Consider the following 25116-nt stretch of genomic DNA (forward strand, 5'->3'; position numbering starts at 1 on the left):
CTGCCGGCACCCAACAGCGCGAGCAGGACTGAAATTCTGTCTTTAATAAGACACAGTAAATCAGAAGTTTCAAAATCTACCAGTTTAGCTTTGCTTAATTAAATGTATAATTCATAAGCTAACAGTGTTCTGCCAACAGCTTCATTTTTACACATTTCCCCCATCAACATTCCCATTTGAAAAAGATTATTTACGTTTCATTCCCCCCCTCAGTTACAACATGGGTACAGTATGGTAATAAGTCTGCAAACTCCAGTAGTTTTGTGGAGTTTTATGTTATCATCTTCTAACATTTTAGGACCCTCATTAGAAATGATGCGTCTCCAGGGAGCAATCAATGACACTTTCTATACTTGGCTAAATCCTGCAATAGGCTCTGTTTTACTACAGCTTAATGCTAAACTTTTTTTCTGATGTACAGTAAACCTAGAAGATGCAACAATTCCTACAATAGCATAATACAACACATGTGTACGTATACATGTGCATACACTCAAGATAAAGGCATCATGCTTTCACATTTGCATGCCCATGTACTTTTAGGTACCTGGTTAAAGCATCTATTTACAGAAGGAAATCTGGAGATGGGTGGTTTTTTGCACAGGGAGGATCAGCCTATAGCAAGGTATAAGTAATGTAGCCATGACCCCATATGTCTTTCAGAGACATACTAGGTACAGACTATGTTCCTGTCTCAGGCACAAAGTTTGACTATAGTCTGGCTGGACAAACAAGACTGGTGTGGGCAAAACTCTGCTTTCAATTCATTTTTTGAAGTTCTCTAACCTGCAAGTTAGGGACTGTAAAGAAAATGCAGAAGATTGCAGGGTAAATACTTTAATCTATGCTCAATTAAACAGTATGTTGTAAACTTGAGATTTCGGTGGAAGAAATACCATGTATCTGCAATCTCCTCAGGTTTCACAAGAGCACCTGAGGGCTAGTGCCCTGATGTCCCTTTTGTGACAGCTGGAACCCTTGCTTCTTTCCTCACACAGACCTATACAAAGGCGCATATGGGCTTATGTGCAACAAAACTGCTCTGAGAGGTTGAACCACTGATAGCTGGACGCATAGACTTTCATGGAAGGTTAGTGTATCTAATGATAAACTGGAGGTAGTTTAAAAAGCAAGATAAAGAGGAAAAATGAGTTTGGAGGTTCTCTTCCCAAAGACCAGTTCTGGTGCTGCCAATTACAGGGCTGAAGAAAGCACTGACCCACTCTAACAGGGCACCACCGTACCTGCCAAGACACCAAATGGATGCCCACGAAGGACCTTCAAACCATCTTACGGCATGCAATCAAAAAACAGATTCGTGCTGTAGGACCTGATGATGCAAGTAAATTTTCTGTGTAGGATAGAGTATATGAATCCTAATAAAACTCTATTAAAACCAACTTTGTGCTACAAAGACATTCTTCATGAGGTCAATCTGTGAATTAATTAATCACTAACAGAGAGCCAGTCATTGTCTGTCCTGATTTCAGTTCTCAGGGGGTTCCAGTTGACTTTATCTTCTGAAGTTTCTGTTATTCTCTCCCTGTCTGTACACCACCATTGCCTTGGGGCTTATTGATGAATTTTCCCATTAACTGGGAACAAGGGCAGGCCCTTCCTTTTCATATTTAAATCCTTTTTCCCCCGAGTATGAGAGATATAAACACTACTGATCATCTGACTGCAGGTTCATCACCACCAACCCACAGGCCATACTTGCCTAGAGCCCTAATTCAGCTCCACTAAACTCTGTAGAAACCCTAATTTTAATTGACTTCAATGGGAGTTGGATGAAATCTCAAGAGAAAGGAACCAAACTTTGGAGAGCAAACTTTTTTTTCCTCTTCTAAGGCATAATACCAGCAGTCTACTCCCTTAGTATCTTTTCTTAGAAAGTTAAGTGACAACATCAATAGGCTAGAAAATCTAACGTTGCATTATAAAAGAAGCTACTATTAAACATTCCTATTTTTGGTCACTTTGAATAAATCGGATGTGGAGCAGACACATTGAATGAGCATGAGAAAGTAGCAAAAGGCCCATGCCATCACTTTCAGGGTTACATTCATTCGCGTGAGTAAATCAGCAGCTGGGAAGAGTCTGGTGAAGGTAATGCTGAACAGAAGGTAGTAGAGGCACAGAAGGGAAATTATAAAGAGACAGTAACCTACTAATGAAGTCTAGCTAAAATGAACTTGAAAATTGCTGCTGCCAGCTATTTATGGAAGAACAAATAAAGTTACAATTAATTTTGTAGGTTTTTTTTTGTTTTCCATTTAACCACAGGATTTCTGAAACGGATAGCAGTTGGGATCACACTTCAACATAGCCATGACAGTCTCAGAATTACTGAATTTCAGAGACCACTATGAAAGGGCTTCAGCACAAAAGGTCTTACACAAGTCTTAGCCATTATCAGCATCAAAGATTTTTGTGGGCTTTTTCTCCTCTATTTCATTTTTTCCTTTGTGCATAGACCTGTTTGGCTGCAACTTTCCCCCTGGAGTAACCACTTTTCACATGATGTTGAAGGTGAATCAACATGCCTGAAGTAAGGGAATAGAGGTTTTTCTATACCAGACAAATTAGTCCAATTTTCTTATTGCTCTTTTCACTACAGTTAGTGTGTGATGTTTTAGAAAACTAAACATGTGAGGTAAAACTATGTAGTGGGGCAGAAGGGAGAGAAGAAGTTGAGGAAGGGAGCCCTTCCAGAGAAATGTTCACTGATCACAGGGTGCCACTGTCTGTGGTAAGAAGCAAGTTGGAGTAATTTCAGGTGAGTCCTTACTCAGTGGTGATTTAGATATGGACCAAAAAAGCAGAATTTGGTCCCAGATTGATGTGTTTCTCCCCTCCCCCCCAAGCTTTTGAAGGAAAGCGCTTACAGTAAAAATTTTGCTTGTTCCAAAAGCAGATAGAAAATATAATTTACCCCTGGGTTACAAAGAAAATCTGCTAACCTTATGGAGTTTTAAACCCAGAGAGAATCCCTCTCATATCTGGACCTACAAATAATGACGATATAAAATTCAGAGCACTATGAAAGTTTCAGGATTTACTTCACAAAAACTACTAATGAAGTATTATTCATATAATTTCTACCCTCAATTTTTTAATTTAACACCTATGTGTCAATGTGTTTTCCAAGACAAGCTTCAAAAACATTAATCACCTTCAGGTAATTAATTTTTTAAATTTTGTCTAGCTATGGCATAATAAATATCGCAGTACAGCTCCTTTTCACATGTACAGCTGATTGGTCTCAGCCCAAATTAACATATTTGAGGACTGAACACTGGAAAATGATATTTGCTCTCAAAAGACAGTGATCCCAATGCTGTTATTGACTCCGTGAGAAGATGCCTTGGAGAGCCCAGAACTGCCTTTACTTCAGAGGGGCCACGTGTCAGTGGAGGGATAATTACAGCAATGTAGACTTCATTATGCATATGCCAGAGCATGAGCTATTTTATTAATGCTGCAGTCCCAGGGTGTGTTTGGTTTTTCTTAATCCAAGGCAGGCGACTGTGTGGTGCCAATCTCCCTTCTCATCCCAGAGGCCCCCAAAAGCAGGTTAACCCCACCTCACCTTCCAGCCAGGTGAAGGCAGGAGAGCATTGCCTACGCCTGCCAGCTGTGAGCACTTTCTTTCAGAGCACAGCTGGGAAAGAAGACAAGCAGCTGATAATCACTCCTGATATACTAGTCTAGGGAATACAACATTTCAGTGCTTTCCTCAGCCCAAGCAAATTCAAATCAATATTGCTTGTTCTGCAGGAGAACAGCTACAGGCTGGTCTCAGGGAAGAGCTCTCCCCCTCCTGCCGGAGCTGGCAGGAAAGGATTAACGATTCATAGGAGCATTGAAAAATAGGAGCAGAGAGAAAGGGACTCTAAACCCATGACTAAGGCACTCAGCTTTATAAAGGGAGATCCACTTCAAACCTTTGCTTTAAGATTATGCATTTTATCAGGTAGACTGTTTAATACAAAATGCAGAAACAACCTGAGGCAGAAGTCAAACACCCTTTTACATAAGGCAGCACTGCTCAGCCCACCCCATCCTCTCCACACACCCACTTTCCCACACCCTGCTTTCAGTGCACCTCCTTCCCCGCCCTTCTGCTGGCTGAGGATTTCACATATTCCCCCACTAAGCAGGTCCACAGGACTCCTATTTCCTTAAGAGCGTTTCGCTTTTTTAACATAGCCTTGGTATAGTAACATCAGCATAGAGAGAAGCCTACAGAGTCAGCATCCCAGCTTCAAACCCTGGCAGTTCTTATGCACAAGTAAATACAAATGCATGAGTGATCCTGCTGCTCCTAACGAGATTAGCAGCTTCCTTAAAGCTCTACAGGGAGCCAGCCTGAAGGAAACAGGCCTTATATCAGACTTCGCTTCTAAGAAAACAAATGAATAACAGGCCACCCCACAGTCTTGTGTCAAATATTACCACTTTGGCAGCAGCTTCTTAATTATAGTCAGGTCAGGCTCATATATAGCTACAGAAATGAAGGCTTCTTCAAACTTCCTTCCTCTCCCTTAAATGCTTTTCTCTACCTCCTAGCTCTGTGTGAAGCACTATTTTTTGATAATAAAATAATATTACATGTTGATTACATGGGGAAAAAAAAACAGCTGACCTAAAGAACTTAAGATAGAGAAGACACTTCTCAGAGAAAGAAATACCACTTACCTTCCCACTCCTGCACTCCAGAGCCTCCCTCACAAAGGGAGGAAAGCCACATGCTGAACTTTCTAAGGTGTGTTAATGAGCCTCCTAAATAACAACAGCTGAGGCTGGAGAGCAGCCGGTGCATAAATAGGCAAGGAGGGGCTGGATGAGGAAATGAAGGGTTTAGCCTGGGTCAGGTAGTATGGGGCAGATTTGCTCTTTCTTTTAAAAGCTAATTACAGGTTATGTTGGTTGGTTTTTTTTTTTCATTAACTACAGCAAATTTTTAATGTCCTGCTTGACCTAAGATATAAACTACGCCTTTAAAAGGTGAGTCTTTTTTCTTTTATTTTTGTGTTTAGTCTTTACTGAAAGCGCTGATGTTTGCTCATAGCAATATAGAGCAGGTTCTCTTTTGGTTTTATATTTTTTAGTATAGCTTTGACACAACTCCTCATGGTTTTTGTTCTCTGAGAGTTAGTTTAAGGTCTAAAGCTGATGTGAAAACTGTTGGAGCAACCCTCCTGTAACTTTTTTCTTATTTTTATCACATAGCTACCTAATATATTCTCTATCCCTTATTAAAGTGAAATCACTTATTTCTCATGTATAAGTGAAAATAGGTTATCAGTGTGGTCTTGCTTTACAAAAAAGCAGTAGCAGAGCTGTCTCTATCAACTATATCAGAAAACTAAGTTTGGTTAAACTTAAGCTTTAAATGTTTTTAATACTTTTGAATGTGGAAAAGTACTTACAGCATATGATAAACAGCTGAGTGGCCTAATAATATCTGCAGAGCTTGCTTTCCTGTGAACCTAGCAGGAAGTTTAACTTCAGACTGTTTGAGCTATAGGGCTAGATAAGCTTGGCAATGTGTTGGTCTCTGCAGTGAAAGGTAGAAAAAGAAGTGAAACATTTCTCTAGATACTATAGATAACAGAAATATTTCTTGAGCTCTCATTCTATCTGCCTATTCCTACTTCCTGATGTTATATGGGAAGAAACTTCAATTAATAAAAACTCCTTGCTTGCTTAGGTTCTTGCCCTTCTGTTTCTTTTGCTAGAAGAAGCAGATACAGACTTCCTAGGTTAGCAGGAAGGCAAGAGGCTTTACCCAGTGCATCCTACTCCAAAACAACTATGTTAATGGTAGCTGCTTTGAACAACTGCTGTACAGAGGCTCTCCATCTTCCTTCAAGTCAAAGGAAAACAAAGCCAGTAACCATCAGAACCATGTTCCTCTTCCCTCTATGTAATGTCTGGGTAGGGCCGGGTCTGTTAAGTGACTCATCCAGGGGAAAGAAGCAGCTGGTCTGTAGGAAGGAGTGCCCGAAGGGCTGTATCTATCTGCTCTGGCTCCCTTGGGTGTCTTTTCAATGGTAACCACTTTCCAAGAGCATAGTTGGTGTTTTTTACCCTAACAGTTAACCTCAGTTTCCCTGTAAATGCTCATACTAGCAAAAAGTCTGCATTGGTTATAGGCTGTACCTACTAAGTTGGATAGGAAATTCTAAAAGCAGTTTTGTTTCCTAGTATATAGGACATATTATATGGTTTGTGTTGTCTTACTCATGTTAACATTATAGGAAAGGCAACTCTTTTCCTGGTATGATATATCTTCTGAATTCCTTGATATCTAATTCCTGTCACATTTAAAGTACTGTACAGAAAACTTGTAATGGAAGCTGTATGCAAGGCTAGTAATCCTTTCTCCTGTAGGTATTGTGAGTAGGAGGCAAGGGTTTTAATTAAAAAAAGAACTAAATACACAATCCTCTTTAATAAAAACAACTTCTTGGGCATCCTGAGATCATATACAACTTAGCATAGTTCACACCATGTACTTCATCCCCATGGCATATAATTTGGGATCATAAAGACAGTGTTTATGCATGATAAAAGAACTCACTTTCTTGTTTTCTAGAGACTTGTTATTTCAGATAATGTATATTTTGGGCCTGTTGGTCAACAGCTTACGTCTCCAGCTTAAGAAATACTGTGGCAAAGGCTTTGTTCATAGGTACCATTTTGTCAGTTCAATTAATCTGGGGTGAACTCAGTTGTTAACTATTTATTTGTTCTGAATGTTTTTTTCTACTCATTCCTATTTGTCAAATCATAATTTTACCCTACAGCAAGAGGAAAATATACAGCTTACCGACTCAAGGATATATGTGTTGTCTTTCTGCCTGTCCCATTGATACATTTCAGGAACTCTTTCAATCCTTTTTTGCCCTTAAGGCCCAGGTTTCACTTCATCTCCTTGATTATATACTTCTTTCATATGGCTATAAACACTAAGCGAACTGACATTTCCTCTCTGTTCAAGACTTGCGGGCTTTAAATTGATTGATGGGTTTCTCTACATCCCTGATATACTGCATCCTCTTTACAGATCACTATTTACCTTCTCATGGGAATTTGTCTTATAACTGTTTCTTTAAGAATTGAGGAAACGTTGCTGAGAGCAGGATGTTGGAGCTAGCACACAGAAAACTGCATCTCCTTTGGATGTGTGGTCACTCCTGCCAAAGGCAGGACATGAGTCACGTAAGAACTGCTGATTCTTTCAGCCCAGAACAAGGCAATTTGGTAACTATGCTATTGATATTTCCCCTTTATTAATATACACTTGCTTGTCCAGGTAAAAATTTCCAACCACCTTCAGTTAGTTATGTTAGGAAACCATAGTTCTTACTCCAGACTTCAAAAGATCTGAAGCAGTTTTGATCTGAGTTTTAACACTCCTGGAGGAGACTTGTGAATGTATATGCCTCAAAACTTGCAAGAGTCAATATTGGGGAGAAAAAATAAATATCAAAAGAGCACTCAAGAGCTTCTCACTTCTGGTAGGTACAAAAAGTGTTAAGAAAAAAAAGACAGCAGCAGTGTATGCACATGTGCAAGCCTTTGTATCGTTCTGTAAATGCTGATGTTGGAGGTGGTAATATGCCTATAAAAAGGAGGAAAAAGAAAATTGTGCCCCATGCTTTGGGTTGTCTTAGATGAAAAGTCTGAAACATCATGCTAAATGCATTACTGGTTCATTGTTTGTCATCTGGACTTTACCTTGTCCAGAAAGGAAGACCTCAAAAACAGCCTTATGGTTAAGAAGCAGTAGTAGGCAATGGCTAACAGACACAAAGCATCCCCAAATCAGTTCCCCAGAAATATCCTTTTCATTCTTTACCTGAAGCATTGAAAATTATCAAGCAACCTGATCTAATCAGACCTCCTTAATCAGAGAGTTTATATCTCCAGAAGTCCCTTCCAATCTAAATTTTTCCATGATTTTTATGATTATTGGGAAGGAGAGAATCAGGTATTCAAGAACAGAAGACAAATTTTCATGACAAATCTAATGTGTAAAATGCAGGATTCAAATTATAAAATTGAAGTAGCAAGCACTAAAAGGCAAAAGAGTGTCATTCCACTCAGACCTGAAATGGTTTCAATGTAGAAAGAATTGCTGTTGGTTGCCCTTCTGCCATTCTATGTGAGATAGCCAGTCATGTCAGGAGATAGTCTTTTAGACCTTCATGCTTTCTTTGCTTGTCTTACACCCAAAGAGCGATGACACATTCTAGTCCCTCAAGTAACCACAGAATAATAAAAAAGGCCACTTAAGAAGTGCAAACCCCAGTGTCCTTTAAAGAAATGAAATCTGAATTTGTTGTAAACCCATACACATCATGCACAAATTAATTCCAGCGCTAATCGGGCAGGGAACTGCATAGACTACTTCTCCTGAGCTACAGCAGTCGATGTTCAGGCTGCACACAATGTAGGGCCATTCATCATACCTCCGTAATGCGGTGGAGGACCACAGAGCAGAACCACTCCTTGTCCTTCTCTGACTGACACTGTGCTCCTTGTTTTCGTTTCAAAATTTTCAAGATCTTGAGAGAGAAGGAGAAAACAAGACGCAGTTATTATCTGTCAGATTTATACCTAACTGTACCCCAAGCTTTGCAATGCTTATGTACAAGAACATATTCACATATTCAGTAGCATAGTATAATCTCAGTATGTGAATTGCCACACTGTATGGAAAAATAGCTCTTCCAACCTAGTATCTAGTCCTTTGGCAATCATGAAATACCTGTTATTAAAACAGTTATACTCTAACCCTGTGAGTTTGTATTTTCAATTCCTAATTGCGAAGCTAGTGTAGTATTCCATGATTTTTTCTAGGATCGTTTTTTGGAACTTCTTAGACTCTTAAGCTACATGAGTAGGAAAAAAGCATTTTGTGTTCTTTCCTTTTCTATAGAAATAAAAAGCAGGTGTGCTTTTCTATATATACAGATGATAATTAAACATCATCAGGACTCCCACAGAATGTGTGTTTAAATGATGGTAAAAGTATGTTGTATCCTTAATGAGTCTATTCTGTCCTAAAGCTGGCTGCAGTAAGTAGTTATGCTTTAATTGACTCAAACTTTAGCACTGCTTTTAAAAGGAAGAAAGAGAATACTTTCAGTAGGAAATCATGTGATGGTTTGGGTAAATCTCCTGTATAAACATGACCATGCTTATCTCCCATAAGTGATTTTTTTATGGCTATTATTTTTTTTTTTACTGAATCTAGCATCACACTCAATCTCTTCTGCTTTCTTGCATTTCACCAAGATGTGGAAGTATTTTTATCAATCTCATTCCCTTTAAATAATAATTTGGTTACAAAACCTGACCCAATAGATGTACTTTAAAAACTGATTCTTTACTTTTTCATTCAGTTCTCATCCTAATGAGAAGACTTACTACTTTTCTCAGAGTATTTTGGGAAAGGATTGCTTTGAAATACATTGAAAGTATGTTTTAATGTAATAAATATCAGCTTGCCCTTAAAAATCTTCATTCCATAGTGTTGTATACTGCTTGCCTTAAGCTTATTTTATTTACCTTGCTGCAGATTTTTGTTTCAAACAATTGTTCCATTTTTCATCAGCTGAAGAACTACCTGATCTAGAGTTCAATAGAGAGAAACAGTGCTTGTTGGTCAGAGCAATAATGATTACTACCTGTACAGGCTCAGCTATTTATGTCAATATATCAATTTTCTCCCCCTTAGTTGAACTTTACACAGTTAATTTTTCTTTTCCTCCTCTTCATCTCCTGTATATCGTTCTCCTGTGAAGACATTGTCTACTCAGAGGTGACTGAATTGAATTAGGCATTTGTAACACCTCCTTGTGCTGTCATAGCCACAATAGATGGTACCTGTCAATACACTGGGAAAGTGTTTTAAACTCTGATGTTCTTTTAATTGCCTACTGGCTAGATCTCTGTCTTGCAGTCTGGGTAGTCTGGAGGGACAAAAAAAGACAAGAAAGGCCAAAAAAAAAAGAAAAAGTATTTACTTAGTTTTATTCCATCATGTAATACTAATTGGAAAAGAAAACAGTGGATGGATATAATATGACCAACTGGAGTTTGGATTCATACTTAGAAGGTACTTACTGGTCCAATCTCCAAATGTGTGGATTTATTTATTTACCTGTTCTGAAAATTCAGTCTGAGAAAACTTATCAGCTTTCTCCTTTTTCTCTCCTGTGGGTTCAACATTTTCCGAGAAGGCCATCACAAAATATTTGTGTGGAAAAGAGGCCCCAGGGTCAACTGTCAAACCATTAGATGGGAATTTGCTTGGGTTGGCTGCCCTGAGGTAGGGAGAAGAGGCCAGCTTTGTATGGAAAAAAAGATCCTCGAATTTTCCTATTTATTATCTTAAGTAGAAAAAGACTGGAAAGTTGCAAAACATCCAGATATTTCAGGATTTGGGCACTAGCAACAAAAATGGTCACATTTCGCTTTCTTATCACTTTCCCTGAGCTACTAATACAATGCAGATTGTACAGTTTCTAGATACAAATGGAGTTTTAAAAAAAAAAAAAAATTCTTGGGCTCTATGGAAAATATATATAGTATAACTATGGGTTTCCAATGTTTGCTGCTATGGTAAATCAGGTCTACTTTTTTGCTGAGAACAAAATTTCACTTGTTATGAGACACCTGAGAAAGGAGGGGGGGGAAAAAAAGGAAGTGCAGTGCAGCAGTAGCAAAAGGTTTTCATGACAATTCAGAATTAACTATGTAATACTTCACTCTGAAATTGGAATAAATTTTGGAAAGTAATAAGTTGCTAGTAGCAATTCTTAGTTTAATGACACGATATGTCATGGTATCATTTTTACTTTAATTTTAGAAACTGTATCGCCTGTCTGTGTTTCTCCATTAAAATCATGACAAGTATCCCTGATTTAAATACTGAAAAAGCAGTAGTACTAGATCTTTTATGGGATCCACTATTTTATAATTAGCAGGACTACTTTTGATTATATGTGGGGGAAAAAGTTGACTTTGCCTTTTTAAGCTACACTTTTCAACCTTAAATTGAGTCTCAAAATCTGTATGCAGGAGTCTGAGCTCTTTCATAGCAGGTTTATAGTTCAGTTATACAAAGCAGCTCAGCTTTTCCTAATGCCGTAGAGAAGATTTTCATCCCATTACACTCACTAGTGAATCGTAGGTATAAAAAAAGGAGATATGGATGCACATAAATGGTCACTTAATGTATTCCTTTGGCCCATGACATAGGTACAAGTATGCTATGTCCTTCCTAATAGATACTCATTTAACCCATTTTTAAGGACCTCTAGGGATAGACATTTTCTTTAGATGATCCATTCCAGTGCTTGACTCTGAGCTCATCACACTGCATCTTTTAGAACTCCCCACCCCAAAAAATTTAGTAGGCCCAAAGATGAATGAGCTTTTTTCTCTATCTGAAGTTGATTTTGATAAATAATTGTACAAAATAAATTTATTCAGTGTCTGTCTCTGTAATAAAGAATCATTGCATATTAAAAAAAACTCTGAAAGAGTAAAACAAAGCAAAATGAGTAAAAATAATTTGTTAGAGGAGTCAGTCTTACTTCTGTCATCATCTTTATTGGACCCTTTCTCCAGGCAGGCAGCATCTCCTATGAAATATTATGACACCTCATTCAGATGGGATTCAATAATGAGTTACAAAACTGTCTATCTTTTATGTAGCCCAAGGTGATAAACAGAGGAATGAGGTGGACCATCAGAAATAATGTTTCTTTTTGCTGGAAGCAGTCTTTTTGCCCAACAGAGCACAACCACTCTGTTCTCCCAGTTACTGTTACCTAGCATGGCTTTATAACATAACATGACATAATCTAATAAAGCATAATGTTGCTTGTCAAAAAGAGGATCAAAGAAGATTGCTAAGATCAGGTGTTTGGCACACACTTAGATTGCTAATATGCACTTGGGAATAGTATGACTATTTAGCAGATGGTATATTTGCTAACTTCAGTGTTTCTGCAGAGATCTGTAAATAAATTATCACCTAGTTCCTACATAAATTCTTCCGTTCTTTGTCTGTATTTCTCACTTTATGAACAACGAGTTCCCTCGCACTGCATTGCTCTCTCAGCTGTGATTTTTAACAAAAAAAACAACTATTTTCCAGCACTGTGCATGTTGGCAGATTACTATTGGTATAGCACAATTAATCAGTTGGATGTGATAATGAGGTCATGTAGGCTAAGCAAAATGCTCAGGTGAACAAGTGATTCCTCACAATGAAGAGTGGAAATATATGGACTCAGCTGTGTGTGGCAAGAAGTCATCATCTTCGGCTGGGAACACTTGCAGACCTAAGCAAGAAAAGTATGTGCTCAGAACACAAAAACATATGGCGTTTTGTGGAAACTGGATTAGAGAATGACAGGGCTCGCTCTGATGTAAGTGGGAATACTTGAGGTGAAGGAGACTTTCAGCTCCTTACCAGGTATGAAGGGAGGAATGGGGAGAAGAAATGGGCCAGAGCTTTTTTGAGCTGGTGTAAGTCAATAGTATCCCACTGGGGTCAAGGAAATTATGCCGATTTATGGCAGCAAAGGATATGGCCTGCAAGTCTTCAATTACAATAAAAAGAGAAGGTGGGAAGAATAGCATTTTTGAATGAGGATGACCATCAGTGTAGCCTTGAGTACGGAAGGCAAGCAAACCTGCAACGGTGGGTGAGGTGTTTACTTGAAGTGATGATCTATTGAGATAGAAACAAATGTAACTGATATACACAAATATTTCCTGCTTAAGTACTTGTGTTAATTAATAGCCTAATTAATACTTTCAGCCACACAGTATTTTTTTCTTTAGTGTTTTAAATCTCAGCACTGACATAATTGCTGATTGTATCATGAATATATATCTTCTAATTTCCCCACCACCACTATTTGCCACACATCTGTTGTTTTGGTTTTTTTAATATAAAACTGCCTTAAAAGTGTTAGAATGGTAGGTTTAACTTGCACAACAGAATGTGTGAAGGCATGGTCAGTTTTCCTGGGATTAGGGAACCACTTCTTAAATATGTCTGATAGGAACAAAAACCTAATCCCAAGTGGCAACTCATTCATTTCAACCTCCCAATCCTGTGTTTGAAATTCCTTAAACTGCTCAGGGATAGGTGTAGCTCTTCCAAACCAGTCCATTTTAAGAACAGGCGTAAGACATCTCTGTATTACCAAACAGCAATTTTAATGTATGACATTGTTACAGACAATTAGAGAAAGTCCAATTTATCACCTTGCATAATTACTAACAGTTCATCTGAATTAATGTAATTTCATGCTTTCCTGAACTTTTGATTTTTTTCATAAATGTTTTGTCATTACATAATCCCAAATACTATAGTTGTAATTACTTGTTATTGAAATGTGCAGTGAATGTTAAGGCATTAGCAGTAAGAGCACTTTATAAATTAGCTATGCTCCTGAGGACAAATCAATAAAATTTTTCACATTTCCGTGTGGCTGTGTCAAATTGTGATATATCACATCCGCTCCAGTTTCTTCTCTTTTTCTTATTGGCTATGATGTATTGCAATATGATTGGTGTAACTGGATGTGATGTATCACAATAAAATTCTCTCGCAGGGAAATGGGATAAAAATTACAATCTCAGCGGTTTTTAAAAGCAGCTCATAGTTATGATTTGCTATAAGCATTTCTAACACCTGTGTTATGAGCTGACAATTAGTTACCTTCACTTGCCTGTGACTAATGAATTAGAGGGCCCATTGGTAAGCATGGGTCTGAATTCAATGCCTGATTCAGAGGGAATCAGGTCTGTTGTAGCTGCAGATAGAAAAAAATGGAACTTATTGAATCTTTTATATTATCTCAAATTCTGGGAGGTCCCACAGTTGGCCAGATTTTGGGTTTGGTTTTATTTCTTTCACATACTGGAAGTCCCAAACTTTTGTTGGGCTAAAACACTTTTAGACACAGGCTGTGTCTGTTGTCAGAAGGTTGTGATCATCTGTTCAGACCATTCCAGAGGACCTCCATGGCGTATCCAGCCATGTGTCTTGCTTCTCCTCAGTATTGTTGTACTGAATCGCCTTGTAGGAGACAAGTACTAACCTCCTGCAGCTTGGTTACCAATAGGGTGTGTTATGGGAAATATCTTTCTTCAAATATCTCCCAAAGGAATGGCTAATCTCATTTCCTACAACTTTCACTGGAAGGCAAACTCTTTTTTTTTAGATTTCAAAACTGTAGTAAACTTGCTAAACAAACCCTCTGACAGTTCCTTTGTCTTGATAATAGTGTCACTACGTTAATCTTTTCCCATTACCATCTAATCTCAATTTTTTAAATGTTCTCATTGATTTTCTATGAATTCAATTCTGGGATTGAGAGAGGTGTTATCTCTAATTAAGGTGTCTGAAAGCTTCTTAGCATTTCCTATTTCCTGATTTTTAAATACACGCATTTTCCACTAAACACCTGCTGAGTTCTTCTCCTTCCCTGTTTGAAGTATGTGTGAGCCTCCTCTTTGGCAGTGTTGTAACATCACAGGGTCTGTAGGACTTGAAGCTGCTTCAGCCAGGATGAGCCTGGGCAACACCTGAGTGTCTCCTTTCACCAGGACAGGTTAAAAATCAACCATAACTCCCACTTTTGTTCTAGTTTTCCACCTGAGGTGAACACTGCATCCCACACTGCTTAAAAGAGAAAGTTGCCCTCTCCTTCCCCCCTGAAGAAGGCCACCAGGAGAGCCCTGCTGCTGCTCTCGCCCCAAAGCCCTGCTCCTCTCTGCCCCAATGGAGCAGTCTGCCAAACCGAGGGGAAAAAGCACAATTGCTGGGTCTTGCCCTTCTCCAGAGCTGCATAATCAACTGAGGACCTTCATCAGTGCTCCTTTATTTAGTTAAATTGCTTTGGAGCTTCTAAGGGGAGAGGACCTGTAATTTACACATTAGGATCCACACGGGCCCCAGGTCTTCAATTCAGCTTAAATGGTATGAATAGCCAATCCAGGCACTAATTTTCAAGGTGGGGAACAATAATTTCTGCCACAGCCTGATTGTCTTTTTCAATTAAAGAGTGAAAATGCCCTTTACAAAGTAATATCAGGCTTCTCTAGAGAGGAAAAAATGGAAGGTCACAATTAAATTAAACAGGGGGGAAGAAAATCCTTAGCTGACTTGATTTTTGTTTGTGCACCAAGAAACCCAGTGCAAAGAAACATATGCCGTGAAGCTGTAGTGCTGGTCTACATCTGGGTTTTGTTATTTTCTTCCCCTTTTACAGAGTAAGCAGTATAAAATATTAAAGCTCTCTTCTGAACTGACCACAGGACTTACACAGAGCAGTAAGAGTTGATGCAGCCTTAGGGTTCTTATCCCAAACCTCATCTGCAGGCCAGAAGCGTATCTGAGGATCTGACCCTCTCAAAGGGAGGGGGACATAAGAAAAATATTTTTAATATTTTATATTCCTGAACAGTTCTCTCACTTGTCACAGCAGAGTTCATTTGTCACCTGTCATCACAGAGTCACTTCACCATCTGCATGAGTTTTCTCCAGATTGGAGTGCTCTTAAAAACAGATTTCTCTCCCCAGTCTAAACCTCATGGGCCAGATTTATCCCTGCCAGAACCACACCGATTTAACTGACTTACACTGAAGATGGCCTTGGCCCCTGTGTCAAACTACCTCTTGGCAGGGCTGTTAACTCTTACCCAAAACTGACTTCTTTCATTTATATTTCCCCCTGCTCCCACAGAGACCTGATTTCCCAGGAGAAAAAAAAGTAGAGATGGTTCATGAACTCTCCCCTTCCCTTGCCTTGACCTTCTTGTTGGCAGTGAGCAGCCATACCCCCGGTCCTGCAGAGAGCCCCTTTTGCCTCCATGTCCAGGGTCCTGCTGTTAAGCACCCCACTGTCCCACTTCAGGCTATTAATTTCTTTTTTTAAGGCTTCTATCAACAAGATAATAGTCTGTGCTCATAATATGTACAATAAAAAAATGGCAAGGAAGAGAGGGCTCTCATGCACTACTGAATGTGTGTAACAAGCATGTCCGTGCATATTTCAGCCCTTCCCAAATTCCTGCCCAGCCCTCTGGACATCTGGATCCAGCACAGAATTACTTCTTGCAGAATTACCTTGGGTTATCCCCAGCCACCACTGCTTTATCTTGCTCATTCCAGCTGCAAAGCCAACAAAGACTCCCTTCCAATGGGAATTTCAAGATTTACCCGAGTGATTGATGTAAAGGATTTTTGAATGTGAATCTTGTAAGTGGGATTTCAGGTGTAGTACATGTTATTTGTTCTTTCAGTAGTGTTCAGAAATGAATATTTACAGCTCAGTGCGTTCTCTGTACCAGATGTGGCTTGCCTATTGAGCAAAGCTATGCCTGTGGCCTTATTCCTTTGCGCCGTGGAAAGTACCGACAACACACACTGTTCTTCCTTCTTCAACATAAGCTATGGAATAGAGAAGTTTGTCTTGTACCTTAAAACCTTTGTATTAGACAGGATCAACCTTCACTGCAAAAATAACTTAATCAACTAATTTCATTATTTTTATTCAAAAAAGTGAGTCATTTATTCTAGAGAATTTAATTCAGTAATATTTTTCCCCTTGCAAGCCTCCACCTGTAACTTTTTTTGTCACACCAAAGAATGAAGAAGCTCATGCAGACAATATGGATATTTCATTCAATAATTTATTGGACTCCAACTCATATTGTCTGCAATGAAAGTAGAGCAGATAAAAAGAAAATCACCCAGACTGCAAATACAGACTGGTTTTATCCTTCAAAAATATTAAATTTTATCAATTGGAATCTAGCAGCACTGGAACCTGTAGATGCTTTGTTATCTACCGTATCTCAATCACATATATTGCTTTTCCAATACAACTTGCAATGGGTTGATTTAGGATAAACACTTTTATAGGAACTACAGAATAGTAAGTAATATATAACTAAAAGATAATCTTCAAATACTTATACATTCTCTATTCCTACTTTATCTGACTACCTCACTGCCTGTAACACTCCTTACAACACCTCTGTAATGTATGTCTCCATTTCATAGATAAAGAATTACTACTGTACAAGAGGAGTGAGAGCCTCCTTTTTAGTATAAAAGTTTAAGCAACTAACCTAATGGAATAAAACAGCTTTAACAAAGGGTCCTGGCACAGCGTAGACTTGAACATGGTGGTTAAGTACTATGAGAGAGATGTTTAAAACCACTTGAGAGAGAAAAATGCAGCTGATGCTGCTTGGTCTGCTATGACATTAAATAAAAGGGGAATGTTGCTACCATCAGCTCCAGTTTGTGTGTTTAACAAGAGAGAGGAGGTCATGACTGCATTTGGTGTCAGTGGACATTAGATGGGCTCTGAGAACACAGAGCGGACTCAAACCTTTAGGGAATGATGAAGAAAACAAAACCCCTTCATTATGTAGACGTATCCATATCTTCTGGTTTTAAGATTCCAGGCTGTTCTTTCTGTCTTCAGGAATGACTGGATATTTGCATAATCCTGTTCTCGTAGTATCTGAGCTTTAAAACAGAAATGCTGTTATCGCCCTGCCTTGTCCTGTCAGCAAGCAGGTGAAACCCTTCCAGGCTTCCTGCTTCATCGCTGTTGGATGGTGGTTGATGGCTCCTGTTTTTCCTTAAGCCTGTGCATGCACAGACTTCTGCAAAGAAATAAATACTGGAAAGCTCAACAGAGATACAGAAAGATGAGCTGAACATAGTGAGGCCTTGCAGTATTTTTGGTCTTTGAGTGAATAAGCTGCATCACTTATCAGTTCTCTGCAAATATTCTGCTCAAAGTAGCCTTGAAGGAAACACAGTGCCCCACTTCAGAGTGGCTAGAGCAGCGTACAGACCCCTTACAGCAGTACACATCAGATTCTCACCATGTTTTTCCTAATTTTGTGGGGAAACATTGTGAAGAAGAGGAAAAAAAAAAAGCCTGAGGCTGCTGGAGACCATCCATTAAGCAAAGACCTTGATGTAGACTCCCACCACGGGGAACTGCTGCAGAGAGTGGTGGAGCATTGGCACAAAGTGTCCATAGCAATCAGAATTGATAAATGAAAGTTCTGTTTCTTTTTACTCCAGGCAGAATTTTGACAAAATATGGGCTTTATTTCCAAGTAATAAACGGAATTCTTGATATATTTACTGTAACTTATTCTATTCAGAAGCTTGCACTCCACCTACCCATACACAGGGAGAGGTAGGTACTGCTGCTGTAGTTATATTGGATTCTTTAATTGAGGTTAAAAGTCCAAAAGGCAATTTTGAGCTGTAAGCCTATTTAGTGACATAAAGAGAGATGCCAGTAGTATTTCTATCCTCGAGACAGGATTGATCTGCAGGGAGTGTTGCTACTGCAGGTTGCATTTTTTTCCTCACCTGCTCATGGGAAGATGCAGATTGTGAGGTGTTGCCAGGATCATCAGGAGGGCTGTGCAGAGCCTGGAAAGGACACTGGGTTATGTCTGATCCCCCACATCTCTGGAAGCTGAGATATGTTTCTGCATTATACATAAGGAAGCCCTTTCAAAACAGAGAGGTAGGCTTAATGCATTACTCAGGCTACTATGTTACTACATACATAGCCTACATTTTTAGGCTATAGAATGATGCGAATAAAGGCAAGTCTATGACTTTAACTGAAGTGTCCCTATAGAGGATAAGGGAACGTAGTAAATGAAGGAAAACTTTGGGGGGTGTTTCTTTGATGGCAACCTGCTTCTGCCACTGGAAAGCTGAGCTCTTCCTCCTGTTTGCTCTTCAGTTGGTCATCCCTGCATGCCTACTGAACACTAAATTGAGAAGCATATACCTTCTTTTGAAAAAGAAAGAAGTTGCAGTGTTCACTCTTGCAATATAAGCTGCTAGACAGCCTGATCAGTATGCCAGCCCTCGCATGCAGTGATGAATTAACAATCAGTTTAAAGACCCAGAGAGCTTTACTCAAGGTGGTAGTTACAACATCTAGCACACCTCTTAATCAAATACAATTGTTACAGAGGGATTTCTGGACGCACACAGTACCACAATGCAACCAATCCAGAAGTGTATGTGCCATTTAGACTGAAATTCATGCAAGTCCAGACTTTGCAAATTCAGACTATCTGATCTAAGTGTATTGATTTCTCCATTTTCTGTTTCAAAGCATATAGTACAAGTAAAAAAGGGTTATGACATTTTCAGGCATGCTGTATTGCTTTGTGGTGTTTCTGTAATTTGTGTGCAGTCAAAGGTAAATAACATGATGAAGTAATCAGATGAAAAGTGGGCTTTCATGCTAGCTGAGCATCTCAGACAGTCACACTAACAGGGCTTTGCTAATGCTCAGAGTGTCATGATCTAGCAAAGACTAAATGGACTTGATTGCTTTTAATATATTTCCCCTGAAACGGTTAAATGATAATGATATACTATTATTTGATGTTTCAGAATGGAAAAACTCTGTCTAGGAGGAATTATTGCCTCTTTAATTTGTTATTTCAGCAAACTGTCATCTTCTCTCTGACAAAAAGCACGTGAGAGCACTCGGGATCTGCAGATTTTATTCCAAGTGCTCCAGCACTATTGCTCTCCTCCACGCTGCTGTGAGCACGTTGTCCCTGGCCCAGAGAAAGAAGGATGTGTGCATAGAAAAATGCTATTAAGAGTAAGCACCAAGTAAAAGCCCTGAGCACCCCTTTGAAAAATGTGAGAATCTGGTTGCAGCCCAAAAATGCCAAGGAAAAATCCTTCTGGGGGTAACTTCTAAATACTTGGTCTAATGTCCCCACTGTGTGCCCTCCTGTGTGGCTCAGGACAAAATGACCAATCCTATTCATGAATTTAAATTTTTGTCATTGTTTCTCAGAATTCATGATTAATAATGGGGGCCTGAGGTCTGAGAAAGCTGCAATCATTATGACTGTTTGTCACTGATGGTAGAACAATTTGACTGAGAATCTAATTTAAGATCCCTAGACAACTAGATGTTTTCAATTAATACTGAATTTTCTGGGTTTATGCCCTGAATAGTTATGAATTAGGTTCACAAGTGATTCTTTTTCATGGTGGAGTACTTTTTTCCGAGTTTATTTATTTGCACTTTTTTCTCCTACATATCTGTTAATGTCTCTGTTAGAGACATATCAGAATTAGTAACAGGCCTGGACAGACTGTTTTGCTGCAGCTAGTTATGGGGAATTCCCTCAAGACCAGTTGTTTGCACACAGTTACTTTTACTTAAAACTGATGAAATAATTAAAACAAATCCCCCGTGTGCCTTGGGATAGAGTTCTGGTTGAAGCCATATTTAAGTAGTTCTCTAACAGGTTTTTTGTTTGGTTTTTTTTAAGGCATGAAATGCAATTTAGATGCTCTTCATTAATAAAAATAGATTTTTGCAAAACACCTCATTCGTATGCATATAAATGCATCTTGGCACCACAGAATAGGAGAGACTCCAGTTTTACTGATCAAAATACTTCTTTAAACCTGGATGCTTTTTTCTTTTGTGAGTTTTGAACATGACTGTGATCTTGCTATCTCTGGCTCAGAAGCGATAGCTGCTGCGGTTGTGCCTGGTCGGGCTCTGCGGTGGCTTCGGGAGGTGGCTCTGCTGGTGGCGGGGCTCAGGGCAGCTGCTTCATCAGAGGTGTCTGCTCCGATGTGCATGCAGGAGAAGCAAAACTTGTGATGTCTGGGAAGCTTGTGCACAAGCATCTTCGTTTTGTTTTGGAAGTTGTGTAAAACCTGAAGGAAAACCTTCCATGTCCCCATCTCTTTCTTCAAGCTGACTCTCATGTATAGTTCACAAAGATGGACTCCCCATGGAGTTGTCTTTGACCTTCCCTTTACATAGAGCTGAAGTTACTGGTGACCTTGTGTTGGATGTCAATACTGAACTTGGAGGGGGGAAAGTACCATGTGGGTGGCAGGTTGTGTCTCGGGAGCAAAGCTCAAATCTACGTGAGGACCCCTGTGTCTGCGACAGGCTCTGGCTACGCGGGCTGGGGTCTGGCACTGATGCTTTTTAACCAGACTGAAGATCCAGATCAACAGCTCCAGCTCTTGCAAAACACACGTTAGCTTTTCAAAATGTACTGCTTGCTAGGTAGCAAGAGACGCACAGGATTTATAGGGAGCTTTCAACTTTATTTATGACAAAACAAACCTTTGCCAGGAAGTACAAATAACTTAGGACTGCCATCCGATGTATCCCGCTAATGCATTTATGTGCTCTAGCTCTGCGCTCTCTCACTGATGCTGTCTCTCATTTTCAGCTTGTAGCTTTAATAATCTATGCCACTTCCTTCTGTACAATATTCCTCCCGCAGCTTTCATTTGGCAGCTCTGTTCTTAATAGAGGATAAGCATGAAACTCCAGCTGAATCTGAAGACATATTTCTAATCTCATACCACATTTATTTTGCAACTTGGAGAGCTCACTATCTTGAACAGAGGAAAAAGTATTTTTCACATATTAAGTTGAGATGTACAATAGGTTTCTAGAGGTATCATTAATTCAAACTCAGAGTTAGTTACCTTATAGTAAAAAGACAAATACACATAAACCCTGTTACTTGGTTAATAAGCTTGATTCAATTATTTATCATGGTGATTGCAATAATATGCCAGGCAGCCCAATTCAGGGAACAGTCCCATTTCCTTAGGTATTGAATGAAAGTGTCATAATATCAACATGCCCGCCTGCCTGGATTTTAAGATATAGCCTGAAGTATTGGTTGAAACAAAGTAGTAAATTGGATGGCAACATGAAAATAAGAAATAAGAAAACATTAACTGTGAAATAACTGTTTCAAGGTAATTTGTTCTACTATTCTCATCAGGTCATTATAACATTTTCCATGTACTATGTTTTTTTCTATTGTAAGACAAGTCAAAACTCATAGTTTCACAGTGATGCCACTAAATTGATGCATTTTCCTGCATGTTTGTGTTTGCCAATGTAAATGACAACCTTCAGTTTGTCTGTCCTCTCTTTTATATGGGAAAGGATGTAAATGTCTGTCACCGCTAATGAAAAAGTAGTGTGCTTCCTGAATATGGGATATATTTACCATTATATGGTTGCTGTTAAGAACTGGAGGACTAAAGCAGGATGGTAGCTGTGGGTTTGTCTGCTGCTGTGGACAAATGAGACCCAACTTTGTTGTGACCTGCTCCTCGCAGTAACTTTGGCAAGTGTCTTGGTAGGGATATGAAGCCTAAATAAAGGAAATGCTTGATATTTAGCTCATTTTGATCATCGTATATTGGCATGAGACTTCAAGCTATTAGTGAGTTAAGTACTTCAAAGGCAATGCTTCACCAGCATGGAGTATTAAAGAACTGGTGTTTAACAGCTGAAAATACTTAATGCTATTGACAAAGTCTGTTTTCTGGCAAACAGGTCCTCTAGCTGCTAAGTAGCATCGGCTGCATTGCACTGAGATGTGCTTTGCCTCAGACAGGCCTGAAATCACACATGATTTTTTCGGGTTTGCATGTCTGAGTGCAGACCCCTGGCCTGCGGCCGCACCAGGAGTGGGGGAATTGCAAGAGGGCTCCGCAGAGCCCCCTTGCTCTCCATGGGAAGATGCACACCCATGTTTAGATCCTTAGTAAACTCGGTCTCATAAAGCAAACTGCATTGTGGTGTACAATTTCTCTTTTCTACTGGGGAAAACATCCAAAGGACCACATTTCCAACAAGCACTTGAAGATGAAACATTCTGTTCCAACCAGCATCCTTCGTTCCCCTGAGGACTATGAGGGATGCATTTATGAATGTAGGGACAAATATGGACCAGCATCCTGAGAAAGGACTTTTCTCCTCTCTCTTCCTTAGCAGTGAGGCTTTCCCCTTAAGCTTTCTTTCCCTTCTTTCACTCTTTCAGCTTTCTCCCAACTCTTCTCCTTGCAAAGAGTTAAAACAAGACAATTTTCCAGAGCTAGCTTTGGTCCCCCACACGGTTATGAAATGGCGATAGGTAAAAGTAAACACAGAAAACCATGGGAAGGAATTGCAATTCAATTTTATGTGAAGGAGCACTGGCCAGAAGAGCTGCTTTTATATCCCAAGAGCTGGTGCACCAAGCCAGTGTGGTTCCCTATGGGCTGGGAGAGCAGTGAATGGGAAACCAAAGTGCTTCCAGGAATTTGAATCAAGGTTAGAATTTTCCAGAAAAAGATGAAATAATTGAGTAATATGATATGCTGAAGAGTTACCAGAGCCTTCTTTCACAGATATTCCTGTTTTTCCTTTTTATCCCCCCTTTTTTATTTTTTATACCTCCTCAGTGCCTTCCTTTGAGGGTATTCCTTTTCTTTAGGTCTTTTCCCAGCTCCATTCCTGGCCTCTCTTAGTTCCTTGGGGATTAAAGATTCCACACACAATTTTGAGGTGGCCATCTATTCTTACTTCTTTCTAAAATGGGAATTGTTCTGTCACTAAACAATTTTCATCTCCAGATCTTGAAATAATTTCCCATACAGGAAGGCAGGCTTGCAAAGATGTTTCAGAACAAGTGGGAAAATAATGAATCAAAATTTTTGTTTCCATTTGACCAGCTCTTGGGAATCAAAAGCTCTTTGAGAAATTCAGGGTAAAACATTATTAAATGAGGTACTAGCGATATACCGTTTAATCAGCTCTACTCAAAGAGAGTCTGTGAACCATCCTGACCTCTAATGTCTCCTTTGTATAACCCCTGCGACATGAGATTTGCTATGAGAAATGGAACAAGATTAATAATTAATACGTTTGCTGGTGTCTGAAATAGCGACACAAGGCTGGCTTTAGAGACATGTTTTATTAATGAGGTTTGAAAACAATTGCTTTCTCCCAGCAACAGACAGCTCAGACCTTTTTACTGAAGAAAAAGGAATGGAGGTAATACCTGGAGTTTTTTGTTGTTGCTGTTGTGTCCCCTCCCTCCTCCCCCCCTCCCCGGACATTAACAGAACTCAGTCACCACATAAACGTTGTGAAAAAGATTGTGAAGTTGTGAAGAAGTGAAAGGGGGAGCAAGTCTAAAATAAATTTTAAATCGTCTCAAGAGAGCATATGCGCTCTACCCAATCGAGCTGAAATATGAAACATTTCAGAGCATAGCTCACCATTTTGCACACTGTGTAAGGAAAAAGAACATTTCTTACTCTTAATGGAACAAAACATCAGTGTGGGAATTAGGGGTGCAAAGTTTTTATGACTCAGACCTCATTACGCTATAGAAAATAGAAAGCCTAACTTTTTGCAGCATTTCCCCCCCCCCGGTTGTAATTACCTGCAATACAGCAAAGAAAGCACTGTCTTAAAAAGTGGAAACACCTTTATTAAGTTAAAATAATTGCACTCATCTTCCTTGACCTTTCAATTTTCTGAAAGTTATTTTTGTTCCTGAGGGCTAGCAGCCATCAGATGTCTGTTTTTGTTATTAATATTTACTGGGAATGAATTTTTTTTTAAGAATAAGCACTGCTGAAGTAAGCCAAACCTTTTGAACAGAATCACTGATGATACTTTAATTATCCAATAAATTACAGTTCATGTGCAGAATTAATCGGAAAATAATGCTCCAATAAATATGATCTTCCCAACTTACATGCAAATTGAAGCTTTGCCTTCCTGCTCAGAATTGTTCCAAATGAATTTGTGGCCAAACACTGGTATGTTCCAATATCCTGTTTTTTATGTGGGTTATTGATTGCCAAGCTGCCTCCAACCAACCTGTAGTGATAACTCATGGTAAGATCAATATCTGTGCCATTTTGCTTCCACCTTTGAGGGGAAAAAAATCAAATTATGCTTATAATTTACAGAGCCTATTCATATTTATCTTAAATAGTGTGCTGTAGCATACCTGTAATGATAAAAATGTAGTTAAATATCACAAAATTATATAATTTTTCACACAAGACTGCTTCTTATATCAATCTTAATGATATCGATAATTCTGTTCTTTGAAAAATCTTTACTGCTTTTATGCAAGTCACCAGTGTTCATCCAAATGTCTACAAAAAGTAATTATAACTTATTCATACAAACTAAGTTATCCATCCAA

The 25116-nt window shown here is 39.1% G+C and overlaps 1 protein-coding gene across 1 annotated transcript in view; it reads right to left on the reverse strand.

Annotated features, from left to right (window-relative positions):
- CNTN6 (contactin 6) overlaps positions 1 to 24829 on the reverse strand; it is an 82104-nt gene extending 57275 nt beyond the window's left edge. Inside the window, exons 1-2 of the mRNA XM_009584050.1 lie at positions 24658 to 24829; positions 8484 to 8579 (exon numbers count right to left, since the gene is read on the reverse strand). Of these exons, the coding sequence (XP_009582345.1) occupies positions 8484 to 8579; positions 24658 to 24799 (238 nt within the window). The 5' untranslated portion in view covers positions 24800 to 24829. The remainder of the gene's footprint in view (positions 1 to 8483; positions 8580 to 24657) is intronic.
- Between the last annotated feature and the right edge of the window lie 287 nt (positions 24830 to 25116).

The sequence above is a fragment of the Fulmarus glacialis genome, unplaced genomic scaffold, assembly GCF_000690835.1.
Source record: "Fulmarus glacialis isolate BGI_N327 unplaced genomic scaffold, ASM69083v1 scaffold3248, whole genome shotgun sequence".
NCBI classification, from domain to species: Eukaryota; Metazoa; Chordata; class Aves; order Procellariiformes; family Procellariidae; genus Fulmarus; species Fulmarus glacialis.